General features: G+C 37.7%; 2 protein-coding genes and 1 long non-coding RNA gene across 3 annotated transcripts; all 3 read right to left on the bottom strand.

The window, feature by feature from the left end:
- Positions 1–253: 253 nt before the first annotated feature.
- LOC131770174 (methyltransferase-like protein 27) lies at positions 254–4,588 on the bottom strand. Its single transcript, XM_059085887.2, has 4 exons — positions 4,498–4,588; positions 2,534–2,660; positions 1,265–1,640; positions 254–432 (listed from the first exon to the last, which is right to left on the bottom strand). Exons 2-4 carry the CDS (start codon positions 2,657–2,659, stop codon positions 254–256), a joined length of 681 nt encoding a protein of 226 aa, XP_058941870.2. The 5' UTR covers position 2,660; positions 4,498–4,588.
- Positions 4,589–9,803: 5,215 nt separating this feature from the next.
- On the bottom strand, positions 9,804–11,750 carry LOC131770149 (methyltransferase-like protein 27). The gene is made up of 3 exons (XM_059085851.2): positions 11,622–11,750; positions 10,874–11,249; positions 9,804–9,982 (listed from the first exon to the last, which is right to left on the bottom strand). The coding sequence occupies exons 1-3, from the start codon at positions 11,748–11,750 to the stop codon at positions 9,804–9,806; spliced, it is 684 nt and encodes a 227-aa protein (XP_058941834.2).
- An 11,652-nt stretch (positions 11,751–23,402) lies between these two features.
- On the bottom strand, positions 23,403–24,068 carry LOC136277858 (uncharacterized). The gene is made up of 2 exons (XR_010716055.1): positions 23,927–24,068; positions 23,403–23,759 (listed from the first exon to the last, which is right to left on the bottom strand). It is a non-coding gene; the product is annotated as an uncharacterized lncRNA (long non-coding RNA).
- Between the last annotated feature and the right edge of the window lie 321 nt (positions 24,069–24,389).

Raw genomic sequence — 24,389 nt, forward strand, 5'->3', positions numbered from 1 at the left:
CGAAACGCGAGTCGTAAAAGAACATTTGAAATGGCTGCGGGCTCGCCGCCCACCGGCACGCGCAAAAACGTAAGTACAACATCAGGGCAATGCCGTTTGAACAGTTTGATTTATTTCATGAAATTTTTTTAGTTTTAACATCAAAATATCACAACAGCATTATAACTGACGTTTAAAGTCAGCTAAAACAATGATTCTATTATTTCTATTATGGCCTAGATGAGTTAAGCTTAATGGCCATGGTACATGTTTCTTAGTTCTTCGAAACTTTGTAAACGAACCTCCAGCATTCACTGGGCAGATCTTCGGCTGCATAGAAAGGTGAAGACGCTCTGGACATGCACATCCATTCGCCAGCTTTCTCCAGCTCCGTCATCATCTCTTGATAGTGTTCTAATTCCTCCTTTATTATGTTGAAACAGAGGACGCCATCTGCAAAGAAGTTAACATCTTGTAAGGTTTTGACATGGGAAAGTTCCATCCTTTTTCCTATTTGTCCATGTATTTGTTAGATTTAACTCACAGAGTTGGTTAATCCTTTTACTCCTAAGGTCTCTTTAGTAATTCTCTTTAATGTCTGTCATACAATTCTTATGATGTTAGTTAGGAGAATTTGGTATTGGATTAACCAATAATACCCTCATTGACATCTTCTTTTGTTTTCCCATTACTTGTCTGCTTGATATCATATTAATACTGTAATAAGAAATTCTGTCTTGGTCACTCATGGGAGTTAAAGGGTTAACCTATAACCTGTAATATCATTCAAAGAGAAGTTGAAGAGACCAACTCTCTTGCAGAGAGAAGATTTGGCCCAGAAGAAGATTTACGGGCCAGATGCCAGATGTTAAGGGACTTTCTCAAGAAGGGTGTTAGGTGAGTCTTCACTACCTGATCTATCTCACGGTTTGAGTTTTCAAAAAAACAAAAATAAGCAAGCAAAAAAATTGCCAGACGATTTTACCGTTCTTCATTTTTTACAATCCTTTTTTTCAATTTTGTTAAAACATTATTATTTTCTCAAATGTTTATCAAAGTATGATGCTTAAAGGCTTGTGTCCGTTTTTGTTGTAGTTGTTTTTTAAACAGCGTTTGAAAGATTCAAAACATTGTGGGCAAATTTCTTCAACCACAGATGCTTTAGAACCGCGACCAACTGATTGTTTTTGTGTCAAGTCCAACAATTAGCCACAAAATAAACTCCCCGCGGACATCCGTGGGTCAATTATATCTGTGCCTCGGTAAACCCCTACGAAAGACCCACCAGTTTGAACCATTCTTATCATCTCCACGAAAGCAGATGAGCCGATACGCCCTGTACTGAGCGCTCCACCACAAATCAAAGCATCGAATTGCCCTGATTTAATCTGAGGTATCGGCTGCCCGTTCAAAGACGTGCAGATGAACTCAGTATAGACCTCTTTCTTCTTTGCTTCCTTTAACATCTCAGCTGAGATGTCCAAAGCACACAGGTTGGTGTATCCGAGTTTCTTGAGCTCAACTGCTATAAGTCCCGTTCCAGCTCCGGCGTCAATGATTTTGATCTGATCTTTTGCCTTGTCCTGGTAAACTTCTTCAAGGGCGTTATGCAAAGATTCGGTCAGTGGCTTGATATATAAAGCGCGAGCCGCTGAATGTTCCTATATGATGAGAAAGTTCAAGCTGATTATTATGATTTGGTGTTCGATAAATACGACACTAGTCTGGTGTCGCCTTGGGCCTCTTTTCCTCGAGAGCTCCGGTAACTTTACGGACCCGAAAAATCGAGATTTTTCCTTTAAAATTTTGAACTTAAACAAAGAAAATATCGGGGAATAAGGTAAAATAAACTAGTTTTTGAGCTAATAAGATACATGAAAATATTACTCAGTTCTGATTGGTTAAGATGAATGAAGTTGTTTGGTAATTCAATGCAGAAGAGTGTTAATTCAGTGAAAAGAAATAGCAAACCAGACCGAACAATTCCTTCAACTGTTCATCCGGATTTTGAACTTTTTTGCGCCTTAAAGATGTGAAAATATCGTTGTATATTATTGTTTTATCGTTCGCGGTTGTTTTGACCGAACGCACAATGTCACTTGCAATGAAAAAATCATTTTTGCACTTGATGCACGCGCTTTGCTTCTGCATAATTATGATAAGCTATCACGTATTTTTTCATATATATTATTAACAGGTAATCACATGCTTTTTCTTGTGTAATTTGGAAGAAATAAGCACGTTTAAACTTTTTCAAAGACCACAAATTGCATTCGCCCTTCGAGCTCGTGAAATTATTTTAGTCTTTCTTTTTACTCGTGCTCATTTATTCCAAATAGCACTCGAAATCATATGCTTACCTAGACTAAGACTGCACTATTATTCCCTCAATTAAGATCTAGGAATGTTGCATTGGGCTCGAATGTTCCGGTAGTACTGGAACATTCGAGAAACGCTACCCTGAATGATGGATCAGGTGTCCGGTGGGTCAAATGGCAATGTGCCACATCGTGCCCCAAACCCTTATTATTATTATTTTACTATTTTAGAATACCTCGTCATATGTTGCTGACCGTGCAGCATAGATACTTTTGATTTCATCTTCGGTTGTTTCTTTGGTTACTTTTGCTGTTGCTTCTCCGAAATACTTCGTTAAGCTTGCTTTTAACTTCTCATCCATTCTATATAGAAGAAAAAATGCAAAATATCATATACACTTGTCTGATAAAGGCTTTTATTATGTGAAGTGCGGTGCTTTGTAATGATTTCCAGCCCTGAGAAAAGCCTTAACAGTACATGTGTAAAATTGCGATAATTTTTTTGTAAACCTCTGTAAGGTTGATGATGATTGCAAAGTGATCCTTGGAATACGAGGTTGACAAAAGCAATTCATTTCCCATCCTCGTTCAAAGCCACGCTGTTCTTTGAGTAACAAGTTGAAAAAATTAATAGCTTAGCTAAGTTGAAAAGTTGGGGAAGGGGAAGCGTGATCTAAGATGTTAAAACACTCGTCACATGGTCAGTGATAAGACCTCTCGCATTTTGAGACATCTACATAATTCTCTACAATGACGCACTCTTTGTTCTGATAAGTGTTTTAGCATCTTAGATCACGCTTCCACAACTTTTCAACTTAAAATCAAAGAAGCTATCCACATTCAATGCGAGAGACCCACACTTAATTATCAACTTTATCATGTTAATTTAAAACTTTCTTTGTAAATGCATACATCGTTCTGTTACTATTGTTTGTTTTGTCCAGTCAGCATTTTGTTACACACTTTAAATTCAACTTTGTACTTTGTATTATTCAGAACTGAAGATGACAGAAGAACTGTCGAAACATGTTTTTAAAGAGTTCAATGTCCTTTATAAAACAATTAAAGCTTATCTTCACGTCAAGTGCAGTTCTCTACCATAGACAAAACAAACAGTATCACTAGTCTCAATGTTTCTGTTGAATTTATCATAAATTTGCCTCAAAATCCTAACCACTTCTTATAGTATTTCCGAATTGTGGGAAGCAAATACACGGTCGATGGTGTTACATTTTGAAGGTGAAAAAAACATGACAATCAGAAGAATAATCATACAATGGAATGAATCCAGAACAAGCCGTTCACCGTACAACACTAATTTCTGGTTACCATGTATCTGCGGCAAAAAACCATGTATCATCGGAAAAACCAAGAAAATTTCATTGCATTTGCTTTCACTCGTCTTCAATGCTTCACAATACTTTGGAATGGAAGTCCAATGTAAATTTTAAATGTTCATCGAAATGACAGTTTCAAGGCTACTATTTTCATACTAATAATGTTGAAAACATTACATTAGCTGAGCAAAAAAAAAAAAAACGTTTCTGAAGAGTTAACTGTTACTGAGTTAACTGTTAAGAGTTACTGAATAATGTTGGGTCGCACATGGAAGTCCCATGTAAATTTTAAATTTTCACTGAAATGACAGTTTCAAGGCTACTATTTTCATACTAATGATGTTGCGAACATTACAGTAACTGAGCAAAACAAAAACGTTACTGAAGAGTTCAGAATAATGTTGGGTCGCACTTAGGGAGAAAACTATCCACCGTCAAGCCCATCATACTCAGCAAAAAGCATTAAGTACTCTCGATCTGCCTTTCTCGGTTCTCCAATACAGAATCAATTCTACCTACATCCAATATTTCCCACTCTGTGGAACTCTGGTTAATTTCTTCGACTCTTACAATTTGATTCTCTCTGAATACTTTTTACTGACCTCTCCCTGAATTGTTCTTGTGATTTGTTCGTCGAGTTACAGTTTCAAGTGCAAGGCTACTATTTTCATACTAATGATTCTGCGAACATGACATTAGCTGAGCAAAAAAAAAATACGTTACTGAAGAGTTCAGAATAATGTTGAGTCGCACTTAAGGAAGGAGGAAACTATGCGCTGTGAAGCCCACCATACTCAGCAAAAAGCGCTTAGTACTCTCGATCTGCCTTCTCGGTTCTCTAATACACAATCAATTCTACTTACGTCCAATTTTTCCCCACTCTGTGGAACTCTGGTTAATTTCTTCGACTCTTACAATTTGATTCTCTCTGAATACTCTTTACTGACCTCTCCCTGATTTGTGTCGCGCATGCTACAAAATGAACTATGAAGTACATGCTTATATAGTCACTAAAGATAGGCATGGGTGGGCATGCCAATCAACTAGCCTTGAATGGTTATTTTAGACCACGTTGTCTACAAAGTAGACAATGAATCAAGCAAGGCGAATCTATTTCGCGGGTCGCTTAAACGCAAAGAATTCTGAAATTTTTCGCTCATAAATGGTATATTTAGTTTTTCTTTATAAAAAATGTGAGATAAAAATATTAGAGAATACTCGAAGATCAGATTTCAAAATACTTAAAAGTACATTTTGGCTAAAACTATCATTTTTTCTATTTTCAGAATACGCTGTCTCGTTCTAAATAAACGAAATGTCTGGCAGTTAGAAATTTTCACAGAATTTCCACCGAAAGGTTCTTTCAAACTTGTTAAGATTATCAGATGTTTGTTTAAAAATGTCAGATTAATTTGGCTTTTAAGTGGACAAATTAATATCCGTGTTGTGCAGCCTATCATATCGCCCGGTTGTCGACACTTTGTACGCTTCTGATCAGACTGCCGAGCACGGTCTCGAATAGACCAAATGCCCAGCAGTCAGAATTTTTCAAAGTGCCTCTAAATGGTTCCATTCTCCATTGATCAAAATGTTAGATAAAAATAGTACAGAATATTTGGCGATGAGATTTTAAATTACTCAAAAGTACATTCTGGCTAAAACTATTATTTGTTTTAGTTTAAGAGCAAGTTGTTAAACCATTATTTCCGTAGAGATTTTTTTCAGTAAAAAATTCGACGGTCTCGAATAGACCAAATTCCCGGCAGTGAGAATTTTTCAAAGTGCCTCTAAATGGTTCCATTCTCCATTCTCCATTGATCAAAATGTTAGATAAAAATAATAAAGATTACTTGGCGATAAGATTTTAAAATACCCTAAAGTTCATTTTGGCTAAAACTATCATTTTTTTTAGTTTAAGAGGAAGTTGTTGAACCGTCGTAGTAAAAATTCGATTTGTTTTACATTTATGGAGCGCTGTCTTTTCCCAAAAGTTATTAAATTGCAAGAAAGCAATATCCAAACAATTTCGGTTACGTTGTTTTACTTTGCGCGTTCATGGAGGCTTAAAGCGCGTGGAAAGTTTTGAGATCACTCAAGAAGCTAGACTTGCTCTCGGCGACGCCTCGAGCAACTTCTCTGTCGCTGTCTAAATTTCCCATATATTGGCCATGAGCGCACGCTAACGTAAGAACCAACTGTTAATTCAAAATGACAGTATGGTCAACTAGTGGATACCCTGTATAGAACATGGAAATATCAGATGTTGGAAGAAATATCATGACAAGGAATTGATTGAATCAACGGTTTTTGATATCTCTGCTTCAATAGGCTTGTGGAGTGATGGTCTTGAATCTGTTCATGGGTGCACAGCTGTCTTGAGGTTGCGACGTTTGAGAGTCATGTAGCCGAACTAAAACCGTGTGTACCTGATCTAGAAATGTATATAAGCGAGCAGCTACAGACCCATGCGGTCACAGCTGCTTGGGTTAATCAACCAAAATCTTTGTTTCACTGCTCAGAGTGGGTTGACTAATCTCATGTTATGACTATATTTGGTCATGGATGATGACATCAAGTTCGTTGGCCTGACAATTTTGGGTGGGTAGTACTGTTGGCACGCATCTTTATTGCAGTATTTGTTTGTTATTATAACGCGATATAAGTTAAGTGCAAGAAGGAACACCACTGCCGCCACGGTGCACACCATCAAAGTAGGAATTTGTCAGTTAAGAGTGTGGCGTTCTCTGAAGTGAAGAGACCCTGAATAACCTTCATAACGTTAATTTATGCGATGTTCAGGTGGCTTTCATATTAACGGGTTACGTGACAGACTGTGTCAGGCGTACATGAATTAGCCAGATCAAGGAATCTAGAAAGAACTGTAAATAACAGAGCTGCCACTTGTTACGCCCTTATGTCAAGAATCGTTTAAAAGTTATGCTGGTCATAATTCCAAGTTTATCCAGAGAATCTTTTAAAAAATTTGCAGAGAAAGCTTGCAAAATTGGATGCAAATCCTAGTTCCACTTTTTCGTGGGATTCCGTCATTCATGTACACCGTAGGGTATATCCCCAGATGCCTTTAGAAGATAACAGCATAAATCTGACATGTGTTGAAAGGCCAAATTTTGTTTTTCTAACACACATTTCAGTTGTCTTTGTTAGCGACTTCTTCTTTCTTTATTACATCTAGGAATTTCCCAACGTTAACGTTGGAAGCATATTTTTGGAGAGCGTAGATTTATTTCAAGCTTACGAAATTTTACTATTCAAAACAAGTTAAGTGTCCTCGTATATCCAACGTTTTATTAACACGACACAAATATCAATTCTGCACTTACCGTATTTCTTCACCTATAAGCCGAGCGATTTTTTCAGTATTTGACACGAAAGTTTAGTAGATTTTTCCAAGAGAAACGGGGTTCAGCTTATAGCCAAGGGTTTAGAATTCAAAAACAAAGTCTAATTGCAAACGAAATGACGGTAAATTCTCTGACTGTAGCGCTCTTTAAGTGACATGATTTAAAATTGCCATGACAACAACGTATTTCTGACCACCAATCAGACTCTTTGCTTCCCACGCATTGAAAGACGATCTCACTCAACTCAGCAAAACTCTTCCCATTTCGCATTAGACATGAAATATTTTGGTCTCTCCGCTGTAAAAACCACTCCATCACTTGCTCGTCTATAGTTCGGAGTTCTTGGGAGTGAAACGGCCCATTTTTGCACCTTTTGCAGTCATCTTAAGCTCGCCAGAAAGGTTCGCTCACTCAAATGACTGGTTTCAATCAAGAATTTCGCTTTCGGCTTGTAGCCGATGGGTTTTCTTTTTTTTTTGGATAACACAAGTCTGTTGGAAGGTCTCTAACTTTTAGGGTCTCGCCTTATAGCCGAGATCGCCTTATAAGTGAAGAAATACGGTACAAAGGCATTTTAATCTGGTTCTGAGATTTCTTTCATTTATAAGACCGCTGTATCTACATTGCTGTAATCCCTTCGGAAGAAAACAGAGCTGCTAAGAATATTCCTAAATGTGTGTGGTAACTTGACCTTCGCAGAGTAAAATTTCAATATTTCACAAGTGATTTAAAATTTTTTTACAGAGTACGGTTAGCCTAGAATCAATTCGTCTCCTATTTTCTCGTAAGATTTAATCATTTTATTTGCTTATTGTTTATTTTAAGATGACATGTCGTGAAAATCCAAAGTGTCGCAAAATGGACTTGAATTCATTTATTCTCTCTCTTGTACAACGAGTCATGAGGTAAGTTAAAACTTGATTGGCCCTTACCCTAACCCTAAGCAAGTCAATCAGGCAGACGATTAATTTTGTCTTTAAGTGGGTCAGTCAATTCGATAGAATGTACGTAATTCACTCAGTCAGTCCAAGTGCATGTACTCTGTGATGCCCTCGAAGGTGTCGTGATCATTAAATTGTTTGTTGAAAACCTTAACTTTGAAAGTCTTTTCTTCAGTTTTTACCTTGTGGGGTAGAAACACTTATGACCTTAACCACAACTGTAATCGATAGGATGCATTCCATGTCATTTGTAAGATTTACTTTGTAAAGTACCATACGCACTTGGTTTCAAAATCTTGTTAAGTTTTGTCAAAAAAATTTGGTAATTATATACGCAGTTGAAATATTTGATAAGTGCAAACTCTATTACCCTGAAATCGAACACCTTCATTTCGATTCCGTTCGCATGAAAGTGCACGATATATATGCTTACATGCAGCCGTCAATTCTTGGGAGAAAATGTTGCCTCGTCATGTAATTGCGTTGAACGAAGGAGAACGCATACTAATCGTGTCGTTGGATAAATCACTCTCAAGGATTTAATGGACTAGACCCAAGGGGATCGCCATTTTGGACTGGCTGGCTGGCTGGCTTGGCTATGTGGAACAAATAGCCTCGATCGCACGTGCAAATGTTTTCTTGGCTGCCTTGAGCCAAAGACACCAATTTTTTTTTCTCTGCGCAAGTGAGATATATTTTTTCGGTCCTTCATGTTGGCTGTAGTCTTCGCCAATCTTCATCGTTGTCTTCATAGCTCGATTGCTATGGAGAGTGAGCTATTTTAGAATATTTCCCAAGTTTCAGGTCTGTAGCAATTTCCACTGATGACGGATATAAGCGATACTCACAGCTATAAACACCACTGAACGAGTAGTGTAAATAAGACCTGAAAAAAAATTTAGGCCCGTAGGTCATGGTTCAAATCCCGTACGGGCCTGAATTTTTTTTTGGGTCTTATTTCAACTATTCGTTCAGTAGTGTTCATAGCTGCGAGGATCGCCTATATCCATTTCTTCCCCGCAGTGTACTGACATAAATTTATAGCGCTTCGGATGGGAACGCCAAGTTGATGCCCATGCCCACCTGCATGGGCATCACTACACAAGTAGCGGCCATGAAGTAATGCAAACATTTGCTGTCTTGTTTGGCTTCTAAAGTGATTAGTTATCAATTTCGAAATTGCTAACATTCATCTAAACACGTTTTCTAATCTTTCTTATGCTCAGGGAATAAAATGTCACACAATAGCTCATATTTTACAGCTTTCCGGTGTCGAGCGAAGAAAAACCGAAATTATAAATAGCTCTATTTTCAAAATAGAGAACTCCACGATGCTGAAACCTTTCTGAAGGTTTCAGAGGTCTTTCGTCTTTCGGAGATAAGCTGTAAAATCCCCTCTTATCTTTATTTTTATGGTGGAAGTCAAGTAAAAACCAAGGGTTGTGTTAGATTTGTGCTTCTAAAACAAGTTTTGAGTTTGTGTTGAATGTTTCAGTCAATAATAAGACCCCTGAGTTGTTCAGTGGATAAGCAGTTTCTTCTCCGTCTTGGCTCTAAATTTTTTAACTTTTTTAAAAAGGCATTTATATCTTCGAAATTTTTAATATCAGGAAATGAAACGCAAGCCGTGACAGAAAATTTGAAAAATCTGTCGGCAGTCGCTGTCCACTGGCATTTGCAAAACTGTAAGTACAACATCAGGGCAATGTCGTTTGAACAGTTTGATTTGTTTCATATACTTGCTTTTGATTTAACATCAATGAAAACATCACAACAGCATTATAACTGATGTTTCAAATCAGCTAAAACAATAATTTCCCTGTATGGCCTAGATAAGTTAGGCGTAACTGCCATGATACATGTTTCTTAGTTCTTCAAAACTTTGTAAACGAACCCCCAGCTATCACTGGGCATGTCCTCGGCTGCATAGAAAGGTGAAGACTCTTTGGACATGCATATCCAATCGCCATCTTTCTCCAGCTCTGTCATCATTTCTTGATAGTGTTCTAATTCCTCTTTCCTTATATTGAAACAGAGGACGCCATCTGCAAAGAAGTTCACATAGGAATTTAGTGCGTATCTTGTAAGGTCTTATCATGGGAAATTTCCATCCTTTTTCCTATTTGTCCATGTATTTATTAGATTTAACTCTCAGAGTTCGTTAATCCTTTCACTCCTAAGATCTCTTTAGTAATTCTCTTTAATGTCTGTCATATAATTCCTATAATGTTAGTTAGGAGAATTTGGTATAGGACTAACCAATAATACCCTCATTGACATCTTCTTTTGTTTTCCCATTACTTGTCTGCTTGATATCATATTGATACTGTAAGGAGAAAGTTTGTCTCGGTCACCCATGGGAGTTAAAGGGTTAACCTATAAACTGTAATATCATCCAAAGAGAAGTTGAAGAGACCAGCTTGAACGCGTGACCTTGATATATCAAGAAATTCTTTAAACGAATTTGCAGAGGGAACGTTTGACCCTAGAAGACGATTTACGGGTCAGATGCCAGATGTTAAGGGAATTTATGTAGAAGGGTGTTTGGTGAGTCTTCACTACCTGATCCATCTCACGGTTTGAGTTTTCAAAAAACCAAAACAACCAAGCAAAAAACTTTTGATAGGATTTTAAACGTTTTTTCCTTTTTTAAAATCCTGATATGTCTTCAATCTAAAATGATCCTTTTTTTTTCATTTTTGCTTAAAAACATTATTATTCCCTCAAAGGTTTATCAAAGTATAATGTTTAAAGGCTAGTGTCCGTTTTTGTTGTGATTGTTTCTTTTTTTTACAGCGTTTGAAAGATTCAAAAAGAGATTCCTTTGAAACCGCGACTAAATGATTCTTTAGCGTCAAGTCCAACAATTAGCCACAGAACAGACTCCCCGAAAACATCCTTGCTTGTGCCTCGGTTAACTCCTACGAAAGACCCACCAGTTTGAACCATTCTTATCATCTCCACGAAAGCAGAGGAGCCGATAAGCCCTGTAATGAGCGCCCCACCACAAATCAAAGCATCAAATTGCCCAGATTCAATCTGAGGTATCGGCTGCCCGTTCAAAGACGTACAGATGAACTCAGTATAGACCTCTTTTTTCTTTGCTTCCTTTAACATCTCAGCTGAGATGTCCAAAGCACATAGATTGGTGTATCCGAGTTTCTTGAGCTCAACTCCTATAAGCCCTGTCCCAGCTCCAACGTCAATGATTTTGATCTGATCCTTTGGTTTGTCCTGTTTAACTTCTTTAAGGGCGTTATGCAAAGATTCGGCTAGTGGCTTGAAATATGAAGTGCGCGCCGCTGAATGTTCCTATATGATGAGAAAGTTCAAGCTGATTATTAAGATTAGTTGTTCGATAACTACAACAGTAGTCTAGTGTCGCCTTGGGCACCTTTTCCTCGAGAGCTCCGGTAACTTTACGGTTAGTCTTTGAAAAATTAACTAATGCTAATTTATTCCAAATTGTACTCGAAATCATATGATTACCTATACTAAGACTGCACTATTATTCCCTCAATTGGGATCTAGGAATGTTGCAGCGGGACCCGAATGCTCCAGTAGTACTGGAACATTCGAGAAACGCAGCCCTGAATAATGGATCAGGTGTCCGGTGGGTCAAACGGCGATGTGCCACATGGTCCCCCAGACCATTATTATTATTATTTTACTATTTTAGAGTACCTCGTCATATGTTGCTGACCGTGCAGCATAAATGCGTTTGATCTCAACTTCGGTTGTTTCTTTGGTTATTTTTGCTGCTGTCTCTCCGAAATACTTCATTAAGCTTGCTTTGAACTGCTTCTCATCCATTCTATACAGAGGAACAAAATGCAAAATGTCACATACACTTGTCTGATGAAGGCTTTTATTATGTGAAGTGCGGTGCTTTGTAATGATTTTCAGCCTTGGGAAAAGCCTTAACAGAACACGTGTAAAATTACGAGGACTTTTTTACATGTGCTTGTTATCGCTAGTCAGCTGCCAACACGTCAATCGCCTTTCAACCACTCTGGAGGGTTGATGATTGACTGGCAAAGCGATCCTTGGAATACGGGGTTGACAAAAGCAATTCATTTCCACGTTCTTCGCCAAGTTGTTCTTTGAGTAACAAGTTGAAAAAATTTATAGCTTAGCCTTCTACCTGGCAACGAGCAATGAATAACTGCAGTGATTTACAGAGTTGAATGTTCTGAATAATACAAAGTACAAAGTTGAATTTAAAGTGTGTAACAAAGCGCTGATTGGACAAAACAAACAATAGTAACACACCAACGTATGCATTTACAAGGAAAGTTTTAAATTAACATAATAAAGTTAATGATTAAGTGTAAGTTTCTTCCGCTGAATGTGGATAGCTTCTTTGATTTTAGGTTGAAAAGTTGTGGAAGCGTGATCCAAGATGCTAAAACACTCATCAGAAAAAAGGGTGCGACATAATGGAGAATTATGTAGATGTTTGAAAATGTGAGAGGTCTTATCAGCATTTTGTTACACACTTTAAATTCAACTTTGTACTTTGAATTATTGAGAACTGAAGATGACAGAAAAACTGTTGAAACATGTTTTTAAAGAGTTCAATGTCCTTTATAAAACAATTAAGCTAATCTTCAAATCAAATGCAGTTCTTTACTGCAAATCAATGTTTCAGTTGAATTTAACATAAATTTGTCTCAAAATCCTAACCACTTCTAATAGTATTTCTGAAATTGTGGGGAGCAAATACACTGTCGATAGTGTTAGATTTTCAAAGTAAACAAAACATGACAATCAGAACAAAGATCATACAGTGGAACGAATCAAGAACAAGCTGTTCACCATACAACACTTATTTCTGGTTACCATGTATCTGCGGCAAAAAACCATGTATCATTGGAAAAACCGAGAGAATTCCATTGCATTTGCTTTCACTCGTCTTCAATGCTTCACAATACTTTGGAATGGAAGAGTCCAACGTAAATTTTAAATTTTCACTGAAATTACAGTTTCAAGGCTACTATTTTCATACTAGTGATGTTGTGAACATACAGTAACTGAGCAAAACAAAAACGTTACTGAAGAGTTCAGAATAATGTTGGGTCGCACTTAGGGAGAAAACTATGCCCTATCAAGCCCACCATACTCAGCGAAAGGCACCAAGGACTCTCGATCTGCCTTTCTCGGTTTTCTAATACACAATCTACTTACATACAATTTTACCCCACCCTGTGGAACTCTGGTTAATTTCTTCGACTCTTACAATTAGATTCTCTCTGAATAATTTTTATTGATTTGTGTCGCGCATGCTACAAAATGAACTATGAAGTACATGCTAATATAGTCACTAGAGATAGGCACGGGCGGGCATGCCAATCTCCTGGCCTTGAATAGTTATTTTAGACCACGACGTCTAAAAGGTAGACAATGACTCAAGCATGGCCATTCTATTACGCATTTCGCTTAAACGCAAAGAATTCAGACATTTTTCACTCATAAATGGTATATTTAGCTTTTCTTTATAAAAAATGTTAGATAAAAATATTAGAGAATACTCGAAAATCAGATTTCAAAATACTTAAAAGAACATTTTGGCTATAACTATCAATTTTTCTAGTTTCAGAATATGCTGTCTCTAAATGCCCTTCAAACAGGTACGTTCTAAAATAGATGAAATGTCTGGCAGTCAGAAATTTTCAGAGAATTTCCACCGACAGGTTCTTTCAAACTTGTTAAAATTATCAGATGTTTGTTTAGAAATGTCAAAGATAGTTGGCTTTTAGTGGAAAAATTCTCCGTACCGTGCAGCCTATAATATTGCTCGGTTGTCAACACTCTAATCAGATTGCCGGGCACGGACCAAAAGCCCGGCGGTCAGAATTTTTAAATGGTTCCATTCTCCGTTCTCCATTGATCAAAATCTTAGATAAAAGTAATACAGAATACTTGGCGATAAGATTTTAAAATACTCAAAAGTACATTTTGGCTAAAACTGTTATTTGTTTTAGTTTAAGAGCAAGTTGTCAAAGTGTTATCTCTTTAGAAATTTTTTTAGTAAAAATTCGATCTGTTTTGCATTTATGGAGCGCTGTCTTTTCCCAGTAGATTTAAATTGCTAGAAAACAATATATATAAAACACTTGGTTCATACGTGCGTTCATGGAGACGTGGAGCGCGTGGAAATTTTTAAAACGACGCCTCGGGCAACTTCTCTGTCGCTGTCTAAACTTCCCGTATATCGCCATGAGCGCACGCTAAAGTATAAACTAATTGTTAATTCAAAGTGACAGTATGGTTAACCAGTGGATACCCTGTATAGAACATGGAGATATCAGATGATGGAAGAAAATATCATGAAAAAGAATTGATTGAAACAACGGTTTTTTATATCTCTGTTTCAATAAGCTTGTGGAGTGATGGCTTTGAATCTGTTCATGGGTGCACAGCTGTCTTGAGGTTGCGACGTTTGAGAGTCGTGTAGCCGAACTAAAACCATGTGTACCTGATCTAGAAATGTATACAAGCGAGCAGCTATAGACCCATGCGGTCGCAGCTGCTTGTGTTAACAATCAAAATCTTTGATTCACTGCACAGAGTGGGTTGACTAATCTCATGTTATGACTATATTTGGTCATGAATGATTGACATCGGGTTCGTTGGCCTGACAATTTTGGTGGATGGTACTGTAGGCACGCATTTTTTTCGCAGTATTTTGTTTGTTATTACAACGCAATATGAGCTGAGTGCAAGTAGGAACATCACTGCCGCCACAGTACACACCATCAAAGACAAATTTTCGTTTGTAATTTGTCAGTTAAGAGTGTGGCGTTCTCTGAAGTGAAAAGACCTTGAATGACCTTCATAACGATCAGGTAGCTTTCATATTGAAGGGTCACGTGACAGACTGTGTCAGAGTGTACATGAATTATCAAGGAATCTAGAAAGAACTGTAAATAACATAGCTGCCACTTGTCAAGCCTTTATGTCAAGTATCGTTTAAAAGTTATGCTGGTCAGAATTCCAAGTTTATCTAGAGAACCTTCTAAAACATTTGCAGAGAAAGCTTGCAAAATTGGATGCAAATCCCAGTTCTGATTACTCGAACGCTTCATGTATACCGTAGGGTATACCCCCAGATACGTTTAGCAGATAACAGCACAAATCTGAAATATGTTGAGGGGCCAAATTTTGTTTTTCTAACACACATTTCAGTTGTCTTTGTAAGTGACTTCTTCTTTCTTTATTACATCTAGCAATTTTCTAACGTTGACTTTGGAAGCATTCCTTTGGAGAGCGTAGATTTCTTTCAAGCCTACAAAATTTACTGTTCAAAGCAGGTAAAGTGCCCTCGTATATCCAACGTTTTATGAACATGTAACACAACTATGTATCACATGCCTCGTTGCACCAACATGTATTACCATAATATTGCACGGACCTTTGTATAATTTACACCTTTGCACGCCTTGTACGTATTTAGTGATTGCAATGCATTAAATATTCAGTTTTGGACATGTAACAGAAGCGTTAACAAACACGACACAGATATCAATTCTGCACTTATAAAGTCATTTCAGTCTGGTTCTGAGATTTCTTTCATTCATAAGACCGCTGCATCTGCATTGCTGGAATCTCAAGAGAAAACGTTGCCTCGTCATATAATTGCGTTCGACGAAGGGGAACGCATACTAATCGTGTCGTTTTTAGGAAAATCACTCTCGAGGGTTTTATGGACTAGTTCCTCAGGCACTGGGCGCCATTTTGGACCGGCTGGCTGGCTGACTGGCTATGTGGCACAAATAGCCTCGATCTCAGTTGCAAATGTTTTCTTGGCCGCCTTGAGCTGAAGACACCGATTATTTTCTCTGCGCAATTAATAAAAGAAAAATAAAAAACTTTTACTAAAGATGGAACGCGCTTTACCAATCTTTGATTATTACTAGTTATATTTTTGTGGTCCTTCATGTTGGTTGTCGTCTTCGCCGTTTTTCATCGTTGTCTTCATAGATCGATTGCTAGAAAGAATGAGCTATTGTAGAATATTTCTCAAATTTCAGGTCTGTAGCCATTTCCGCTGATGAGTTATTAGCCTGAATGTCTGACATGAATTTATAGCGCTTCGGATGGGAACGCCAAGTTGGTGCCCATGCAAGGGGTGTCAACATGGCGGCCATGAAGTAATGCAAACATTTGCTGTCTTGTTTCGCTTCCAAAGTAATTCGTTATCGATTTTGAAATTGCTAACATTTATCTAAACACATTTTTCTAATCTTTCTTGTGCTCAGGGAATAAAATGTCACATGATAGCTCATATTTACAGATTTCAGGTGTCGAGCGAAGAAAAACCGAAATTAGAAATGGCTCTATGTCAAAATAGAGAACTCCACGATACTGAAACCTTTCAAAAGGGTTTGGGGGTCTTTCGTCTTTCGGAGGTAAACTGTAATATCCCTCAAGTAAAAACCAAGGATTGTGTTAGATTTGCGCTTCTAAAACAAGTTTTGAGTTTGTGTTGAATGTTTCAGTCAATACTAAGACCCCTGAGTTGTTCAGTGGATAAGCAGTTTCTTTTCCGTCTTGACCCTAAATTTCTCTCGAGTCTCGGTTCTTATCCGTTCCACCTTAAAAGCTTTTATTTCTATCGCTGTGTTTAAATTTTAGAAAAAAGGCATCTATATTTTCGAGATTTTAAGAGGACATCCGTGCAAAAATCAAACAAAAATGAAATTTTTATGGCAAGGGTCAAAAATTCAAATTGTCTCAAGTTTTGCACACAAGTAGACCCTAGTAAGAGAAGAAAGACTGTGTATTTTTTTCCTCAAATGTGTTTTTTTTTTCGAGAAAAACGAATGTGACGCTTGCGACGAAAGACGAAACTTCGAGGGGTGTCGCTAAGGCATGTTTGCTAAGTGTCGCAGATGTCGGGACTATTTTACAGGTCGTAATAAAACCACGAAAACCAAGATGACGGTTAATGGTGTTTATTCAGATTACGAAGACAATGACGAAGACGATCACAAAGAAGATCACGATCGTAAACTGGAATTACAATAATATTATAACGAATGCATGAATCTACTTGAATTGGTGCGAAAGGCATAAAAGAAACGCTTTACGTGCCTATGTCGATAACACGATTAAAATAACAACAATTAACGTAAATCAACATAAACAAATCATAAAAGACTAAATTGAAACTACTCGAGATTCAAAGATCGGCTACACGATGAACATTTGCGGCTGATTAACAGCCCAAAGACTAAAATGTGGGCGTTGCTGTCTGAGCGTTTAGTTCTTTCAAATTACTCTTTTGATCTCAAGATAATTAGTTGTACTATTGTACAACACAGTACAAATGTGCGCTATCACCCAAGGTGAAAAACTAAACTTAAACACATTGAAATAAAACTAACAAAATTACTTACATATCGGTTCCGCTTGTGCCAAAGGTTTAGAACGAAAGAACGAAGGTACTGCTATTCAAGGCGAAATCTTGCGAAACTCTGGCCTAAAGGGACGCTAACTTAGCTTGATATGCGCCTGGTGACGCTAAAAGATCCGATTACAAACCAATAGGAAAAAGATAAACATTGTAGGCACACAAAGTAATTGATAATTGATCTAATCAAAAAACTGTTCTTTTGTTCGATATCCTTAACAACGAACTTTTCGCTTTCACCTTTTAAAATCGATGGATCGGGTCATAACGTGTCGAAAATTGAACACTTTCGCTCGCTTCGCATTTCAAAGATATTTCATCAAGGGAAATCTAACCAACGTATGCTCTTTTATAGACTCTTCGTCTTCTGTAAAAGGTAAGTTGTGTAGGAATTGGTTGCTTAGAAGCTTTTATCCATCCGAAAAAACAATGTGCTCTCTTCCGTTACAAAAAAGTGTCGGTGAAGAAAACCTCTTTTTTCACCATGTGCCATTATCAGAATTCCACCAAATTACGTATGTAAACTGCCGAAGGAATGATCCTCAAAATGACGTAAATTTTTCTTTGAGCAAATGTTTTCTCGCTAGGTCTAGAGGCATACCCTAGCACGGCGCGGTCATAATATTCAAGAACATATTTGTGTCTCCCACATTCGAGATGCTTCTGTAATGACGAATGGCGTTGATAGGACTTGATGCAACCCTCTTCCGAGCAGAAAAAAATATTTTTAGTCGTGGAAGCGTGCGATTCTTCACTTGAATCATCGGTACCTTCATCAGTGCTGTCTTGGTGCTTTTGAGATGTTTTAGCAACCTCACCTCGTCTCGGCTTGATAGGAACAAAATTTGTTCTTATATTTACGCTTGCTGCACTGCATTCCAGAGTTGGAACTTCGTCCTGGTCAGGAACATGAAACTTGCTCCAATGAATGAATTTGTCTCTTCCAATTTTGTAGGATCTCCATACTCTCACACCTTCCTGCACAATACTGCTTTTACTCCAGGGATACCTCCAAATGGTTCTATTGCCTCCTGCATTTGAGATGCCGACTCTCTATCGTGGCCTGAATTCAAATGGATGGCCATATGGGATTTGATCGTTGCAGCTTTCCGATCGCAAGATCCCTTCCCTCCTTGGGGATCTGAAAAATCCATTCTGCGTAGTTTATTTAGCTCTGCTACTTTACTGGCTGTAACCAGGGTTAAAGCGCAGTGGTAACACCCGGCGTTGTCTTGTCTAAGATAAATAGATTGTAAATGAGGCATGACATCCTTCAGTCGACGAAAGACGTCGTTAAGTATGGCAAGAACTGCAGAACTGTCCTGGTTACAGGTCTCAAATAAGTGTACAAATATCATCATCTCAATCTTGCCATCATTTCCCTTTCTCATCGCAACTGTGATATGCCATGGCAGACCTCTCTTACCAAACCAGTCTGTTTGGCTCTCCCTGAATTTCTTTGGTAGATATTTCATAGCCCAGTCTAAGACCAATAAGACAGAAGTTTCATCCAGCTCATCGATGACGTCTAATCTAGACTCGTTCTGGTTTGTTGAACGCAGTAAGTGCGATTTCCAAGAATCTATGCATTGTTTGGACTGTAAAGTCACAAAGGCCAAATCTCCTTTCGTATCGGTTGTGCCTCCCACTTCCTGGACAGCTCTTTCGATTTCAGCAACAACAGATGTAAGACGAGAACACCGGTCGCATGTGTGGTTGTGGTTGTGATGGCAAATTTCAAGGTAGTCTGTGTCGTCTAGACAACTTAGCGCGTAGGCTCGACAATGGTCTGGTACACTTGAGCTCGTTGAGATGTGTACCTATTAATTGAAAACATCTCTCGAATTGGAAGGTATGATAATGACTATGGTCCCTGTCTATCTGCATGTATTTATTAAGGGTAACATTTTGAGGTAACATTTTGTGGATTTTCGTTTACCGTAGGGGCAAGTTAAAAGGCACCGATTAGCAAGTCAAGTAAGGGGCAGAAACTTAAGATTCGTATGCGAGAGACCTTGAATAATGGCACATGGTGAAAAAAGAGGTTTTCTTCACCGACATTTTTTTTGTAACGGAAGAGAGCACATTGTATTTTCGCATGGCTAAAAACTTCTAAGCAACAATTCCTACACAACTTAGCAGAGGGGCATTTTGTTGCGCATGTTTCATAAATTTTAGTTTGATACGAGAAACCGCTGGTATGCGCCTGCGTCAGTTTCCCGCTCGAGAATTGCGAAAGAAAAGAAGCAGTAAAATAGGTCGGAAAAAACAATGGTTCAAGTATTTGAGACAACCTTTCTTCTTATTTTTCTTCTGTAACTTAGATGGAAGCGGCAAAGTCTTGAAACTTTTGTGTGATGTGTGGAAGGAAGTTATTTTCTAAATGCAAAAGATTGTTCGAGTCTTGTCTTGTGATTGTTTGGGCGATCGATGTAGATGATGTTATTTTTGAAGGATGCAAGTGGCCTGTCGAAGAGCACAAAAGAATTGGATAGTACACTTTTATCGTGTCATTGCTATCTCAAGTTATCGGTAGTCACTTGAAGTACTCGCCTTCCTGTAAACGTTTTTTAAAGCTTCAACTATGCTGCTAGTGCAGTGTACTTCCAATTTTGGCAAAAATTTAAAGTTTAGAGAAGTTTATGTTTTGTTTCCAAAAGTTTTTTTTTTTTTTTTATGAATCACAATCGGCAGGGCCGATTACCTAAATAAAAAATAGGTCCGCAATGCGTACTTGTGTGGGATTTTATTGACAAAGTGTTTGGAAGGGGTTTTTGAGCGGAAGCAAACCTGTCGCTCACTATGAGTCAACTGTACTACAGGGGTGATATTAGGCCTGGAATCAACAGTCTTTCTACGCCAATTTGGGTCTTTCCGTTGTAATCGTTTCGTTTTGTTATTCTTCTATGCAAGCGTGACTGTTTTGATGGTAAGAATGAAAGATGATCGCTTTCCACAAGTCGTTGCCGAGCACGTGACTATAATCTGGCCGGTGTTGTTTTGATCACTTGACAACCTTTTTCGCTGAAAATACAGGACGACTTCCTATTTCAAGGAATGTTTTTCCAATTAATTTCTATCGCATCGGTGTAAAAAAGTACAGGTATATGGGTGTTCTGAAAAACAAAAGGGAAATTCAAAACTACGAGAAATTGCGAGTAATCGGCCTCTTGTACTACACGCGGGTTTTTTTGGTGTAACATGCGTGTGTTTCCCGTAAGTTACAAGCACTTTACGCACGTGGAAATGCTGCAATCACGAATTTTATATTACGTGAAAGTCACGCATGTGGTTGTTTGCTCACTTCACTAATATGTTTGTTTGCTTGTTGTTGTTTTTTTTGGTATCCTGGAGTATTTCAGGAGGGGTTGCAGACTTAACTGTGGAATAATTGTTTAATGCAGGGTTGTCAATAAAGGTTGCAGTTAGAAATTAGTCAAGATGCTAAGGGAGCTGCCTTGAAATTTCAGGACTGTGTGTTATGTAGTTTATTTTTGTCTTTTGTAAATGGTTGTTAAACTGGACAACTCTTAGAAAGATGACTTCAAACTTAATTTTAAAAGGCCTGTTCTGGTACCAAATGAATAAGCAGCATTTCCTTATTAATAGTTTTGCAAGTTTCTCATTACAAATTCCTCTGAAAAAAGAGAAACAACTATTTTCATAACTATTTACTGCTTTCTTTTGTTGCTCTCTTAACTTAAAAACAATGTACATCATGATAAAGTAATTTGTTATAGGACACCGTGAAATGAGGCCCAAACAGCTTTATGATCTGTGAAATGTGTTTCTAAAACATCTGCTTGTATATCAATGTTAGATATATTTGTATATATATATGATCAATTACTGTGTTGTTGTCAGTTGTATAAGTTGATATGAACTGTTTGTAGTGGTTATCCCTCACTAATAAATTATACAAAGGTCTTCTGTCTGTTTCAACAAGCCAATTTATATCAAAGTCTCTAGTAATGATATTGTTGTCTGGTGAAATGTTATTTAATACCTCAGTTATTGCTTCATAAAGTTGTCTTGCAAGCACGTTTGGGGAGTGATATATCCCTATGATTGTCCAATCCTCAAACCTTGCTAGCTTAATTACTGTTATTTCAACACCATCTATATTGTGACAATAGGGGTATCCAGGTAAGTATGGGATTTTACTGTACACAGCTGTACCACCATAAGACCTTGATCCATTGCTGGAATTAAGGTTATCATTACGGAAGAGAACATAACCAGCAATGTCATACATGTCATTATTATCTTGAGAATTAAATCTTGTTTCTGTAAAAATATTGATATCAGCACTTAGATAAATTAAGTCTTTACGTATATCTTCTATGTGTTTGTGAAGAGACCTTACATTAAGATAACACAGTTTAAGAAGGGAAAATGTTATGTCATGGAGAGGGAGATGCAAAGCTTAAGTTTTGCAGTTGTTCTTAATCTCTCCATCTGGATTAACAGCAATCTTGCTTTCACACAAATCAGAAATATATAGGCCTTCTATAGCAGTCACTCTACTGAGTCCCATATAATGTATGTGTGGAATAGTATTTCTGGTACTAAAATCCACAACAATTCTACTGTCAGTATCACCTTGTGACCTGTGAATTGTTTTTGCTGCTGAGGGACGCAGCGGAAATTGTTTTCTAACAACTTGTGCTGTTCTGTTTCTACCTACCGCAAACTGTGTAGTCACAGGGTTTACTGGGGTCCATGTGTGTTCAATTCATTGTACATACAAATGCCTTTTTTCATTCCTTGTTTTCTGACCTACATCTGAGTGGTCAAATTGTACCCATACAATACCAGATGGTTTGGTTTGTTGATGTAACTGAACTAGTTTAACAACATTTCCAGCACCATTTGTCATGCCATCTTCGGTTCGTACATTCATGACAAGGTGTGTTCTTTCACCCTCAGCAAGACAAAGGGTTGAGGCTAACTGTTTTGTTTTTCTTGGATCATTGGGTATTTGTCTCAGTATTTTGTTTCTTAGCTCTGGAGAGATAGCTCCAATAACACTATCTTGAGCATATATTGTGAATTTGTTTCCTGTGGCTGCATTATGGGCCCTTTGTTTAAATTAATCTACTTTAGCATTCTGTATAAATAGGTGAGCTGCATCTATTGGGTTGTTGATGTCTTCTTGTATAGCTCTCTTTAAGTTTTGCAATGTCAGCTACTGTGTGTTTACCTTTACACAACCTATTAAGTAATTCTACAAACAATTTGCTGTCTCTTTGACCCATGATTTCATTAAGTTCAAACATTTTAAAGTGTTTATGCCATAAACTGGGAGAAAGAACAGCATAAATCTACATTTTTGAGGTCTTTGAAAATATAAGCATCCATAACGGATTCTAATTGGAATGAGTCACCAATAGCAATTATGCTCACACCTCCAAAATCCTCTCTACAGCCTTTTATGTCTTTAAGCCTATTGTTTAGCTGTATTGCAAACATACCATTTCCTACCATTGAGATTTCATCAACAAAAATCAATTGACTTCTCAAAGTGTTTAGTCTACTTGAATCAAGCTGTTTGTAATTTCTCAGTGATTGATTGGCAGGAATGGCCAGAGTGCTATGAAGAGTGTCACCCTTAAGCTTTACCAGTTGGAGCTAATAGTATAACTATGATCTGATGAAAATCATCACCAGCTCTAGTGTTATAATACTTAAGCACTGCCTGATACAAAGCTTTTGTTAAATGCGATTTGCCAACACCAGCCCCTCCACTGAGGAAGCAGTAGAAAGGGGTTTCTGAGGTTTTAATCTGATGTAAAATGTGTTAAAAAAATTCTTTTTGCTCTTTATCGGGTGTCTGGACCATTTGACGAAAATCAAAATTAGGTAATTCATTCAATATCAGTGGTTCATTATTCAGCGATGTTGATGAAATGTTGAGATCATCAAAGAGGTCATAGTTTTCACTAAAATCAGGATGTAAATCTTCATGAGATCCAATCCTTGAACGGAATTGGTCAATGGAGAACTCCATATTTACTTGTGTGCTTGAGCGAGCAACAACAACAATCCAACTAACTAGAAACTCAGTTTATTAAAATAGATAACACTCTTGACAGTTCAAGGCAAACAATAGTTTCTTTCAGTTTGTGACACTTTGAGACACTCGTGAGACATTTTTAGACACTCGTGAGACACTTTGAGACACCCTGAGACTCTTTGAAGCGCAACCCGCACAAATACATTCAAGCCGACAAATGTTGGCTTGCGAGAGTACAATGACTCCTTTCAATCTGACACAACCCGCACCGAAGGTCCAAGCCGATAAATGTTGGCTTGTGAAAGCGTAAAAGCTCCTGTGCAACCTGCACTGAACACAAGTCGCGTTTCAGCGTGTTGACTTACGTGAAAAAATCTTTTGTTATAGACACCTGAAGAAATAACGAAACAAACGCCTCAGATTATGAAAGAAAAACACAAACCAGGTGTACAAACGTAATCGCCTTTCGTGAGAGCTTAATCGTGAAGCTCCCACAACAAAATTGAAAAGTTAAAGCACGCAAAGAACCCGTGAAAATATGAAATGACTTATCCTTACCTTGGAAACAAAAATCCCCAAGAAACAAACATGAAATTCCGAATAAGTTCTCCAAAACCCAACGACTGAGAAGAGAAATGGCCGCCGTACAATACACTATGAAAAAACGCCGACTGGAATCCAGTCTTCACGGCTCACTGAACGCAAATAAAAACCACGTGACAAGCACTTCTCTCTCGTGGACAAATAAATAAAGAAATAAATTTCGCGGGCGTTGACAAAGTGTGGGAAATCCCACACAAAAAGGTCAATGTCGAGTAAAGAAAAGTAAGACAACGCTAGTGCTAGAGATATGGTAGCTCCATCTGGTTAGAAATGGAGGAATAATTATGGATTTTATCAGAGTAAGATAAAGTCTTTTCAATCATTAGTCTCAGAAATATCATCAGATATGATTGATGATATGGGGAAATTGTGAATGAAAACAAGTACTAGTTTGGGCTTCCAGTTATAAGATGAAAAG

This window comes from Pocillopora verrucosa, chromosome 13 (genome assembly GCF_036669915.1).
Source record: "Pocillopora verrucosa isolate sample1 chromosome 13, ASM3666991v2, whole genome shotgun sequence".
Lineage (NCBI taxonomy): Eukaryota > Metazoa > Cnidaria > Anthozoa > Scleractinia > Pocilloporidae > Pocillopora > Pocillopora verrucosa.

What these genes read in the sequence shown, in the direction of transcription:
- LOC131770174 (XM_059085887.2), bottom strand. Translation starts at nt 2,659, where the DNA reads ATGGATGAGAAGTTAAAAGCAAGCTTAACGAAGTATTTCGGAGAAGCA. An exon ending in GGTCAGCAACATATGACGAG is followed by an intron (nt 1,641 to 2,533) that starts GTATTCTAAAAT and finishes CTCATCATATAG; the next exon opens with GAACATTCAGCGGCTCGCGC. An exon ending in GATAAGAATGGTTCAAACTG is followed by an intron (nt 433 to 1,264) that starts GTGGGTCTTTCG and finishes ACTTCTTTGCAG; the next exon opens with ATGGCGTCCTCTGTTTCAAC.
- LOC131770149 (XM_059085851.2), bottom strand. Translation starts at nt 11,750, where the DNA reads ATGGATGAGAAGCAGTTCAAAGCAAGCTTAATGAAGTATTTCGGAGAG. An exon ending in GGTCAGCAACATATGACGAG is followed by an intron (nt 11,250 to 11,621) that starts GTACTCTAAAAT and finishes CTCATCATATAG; the next exon opens with GAACATTCAGCGGCGCGCAC. An exon ending in GATAAGAATGGTTCAAACTG is followed by an intron (nt 9,983 to 10,873) that starts GTGGGTCTTTCG and finishes ACTTCTTTGCAG; the next exon opens with ATGGCGTCCTCTGTTTCAAT.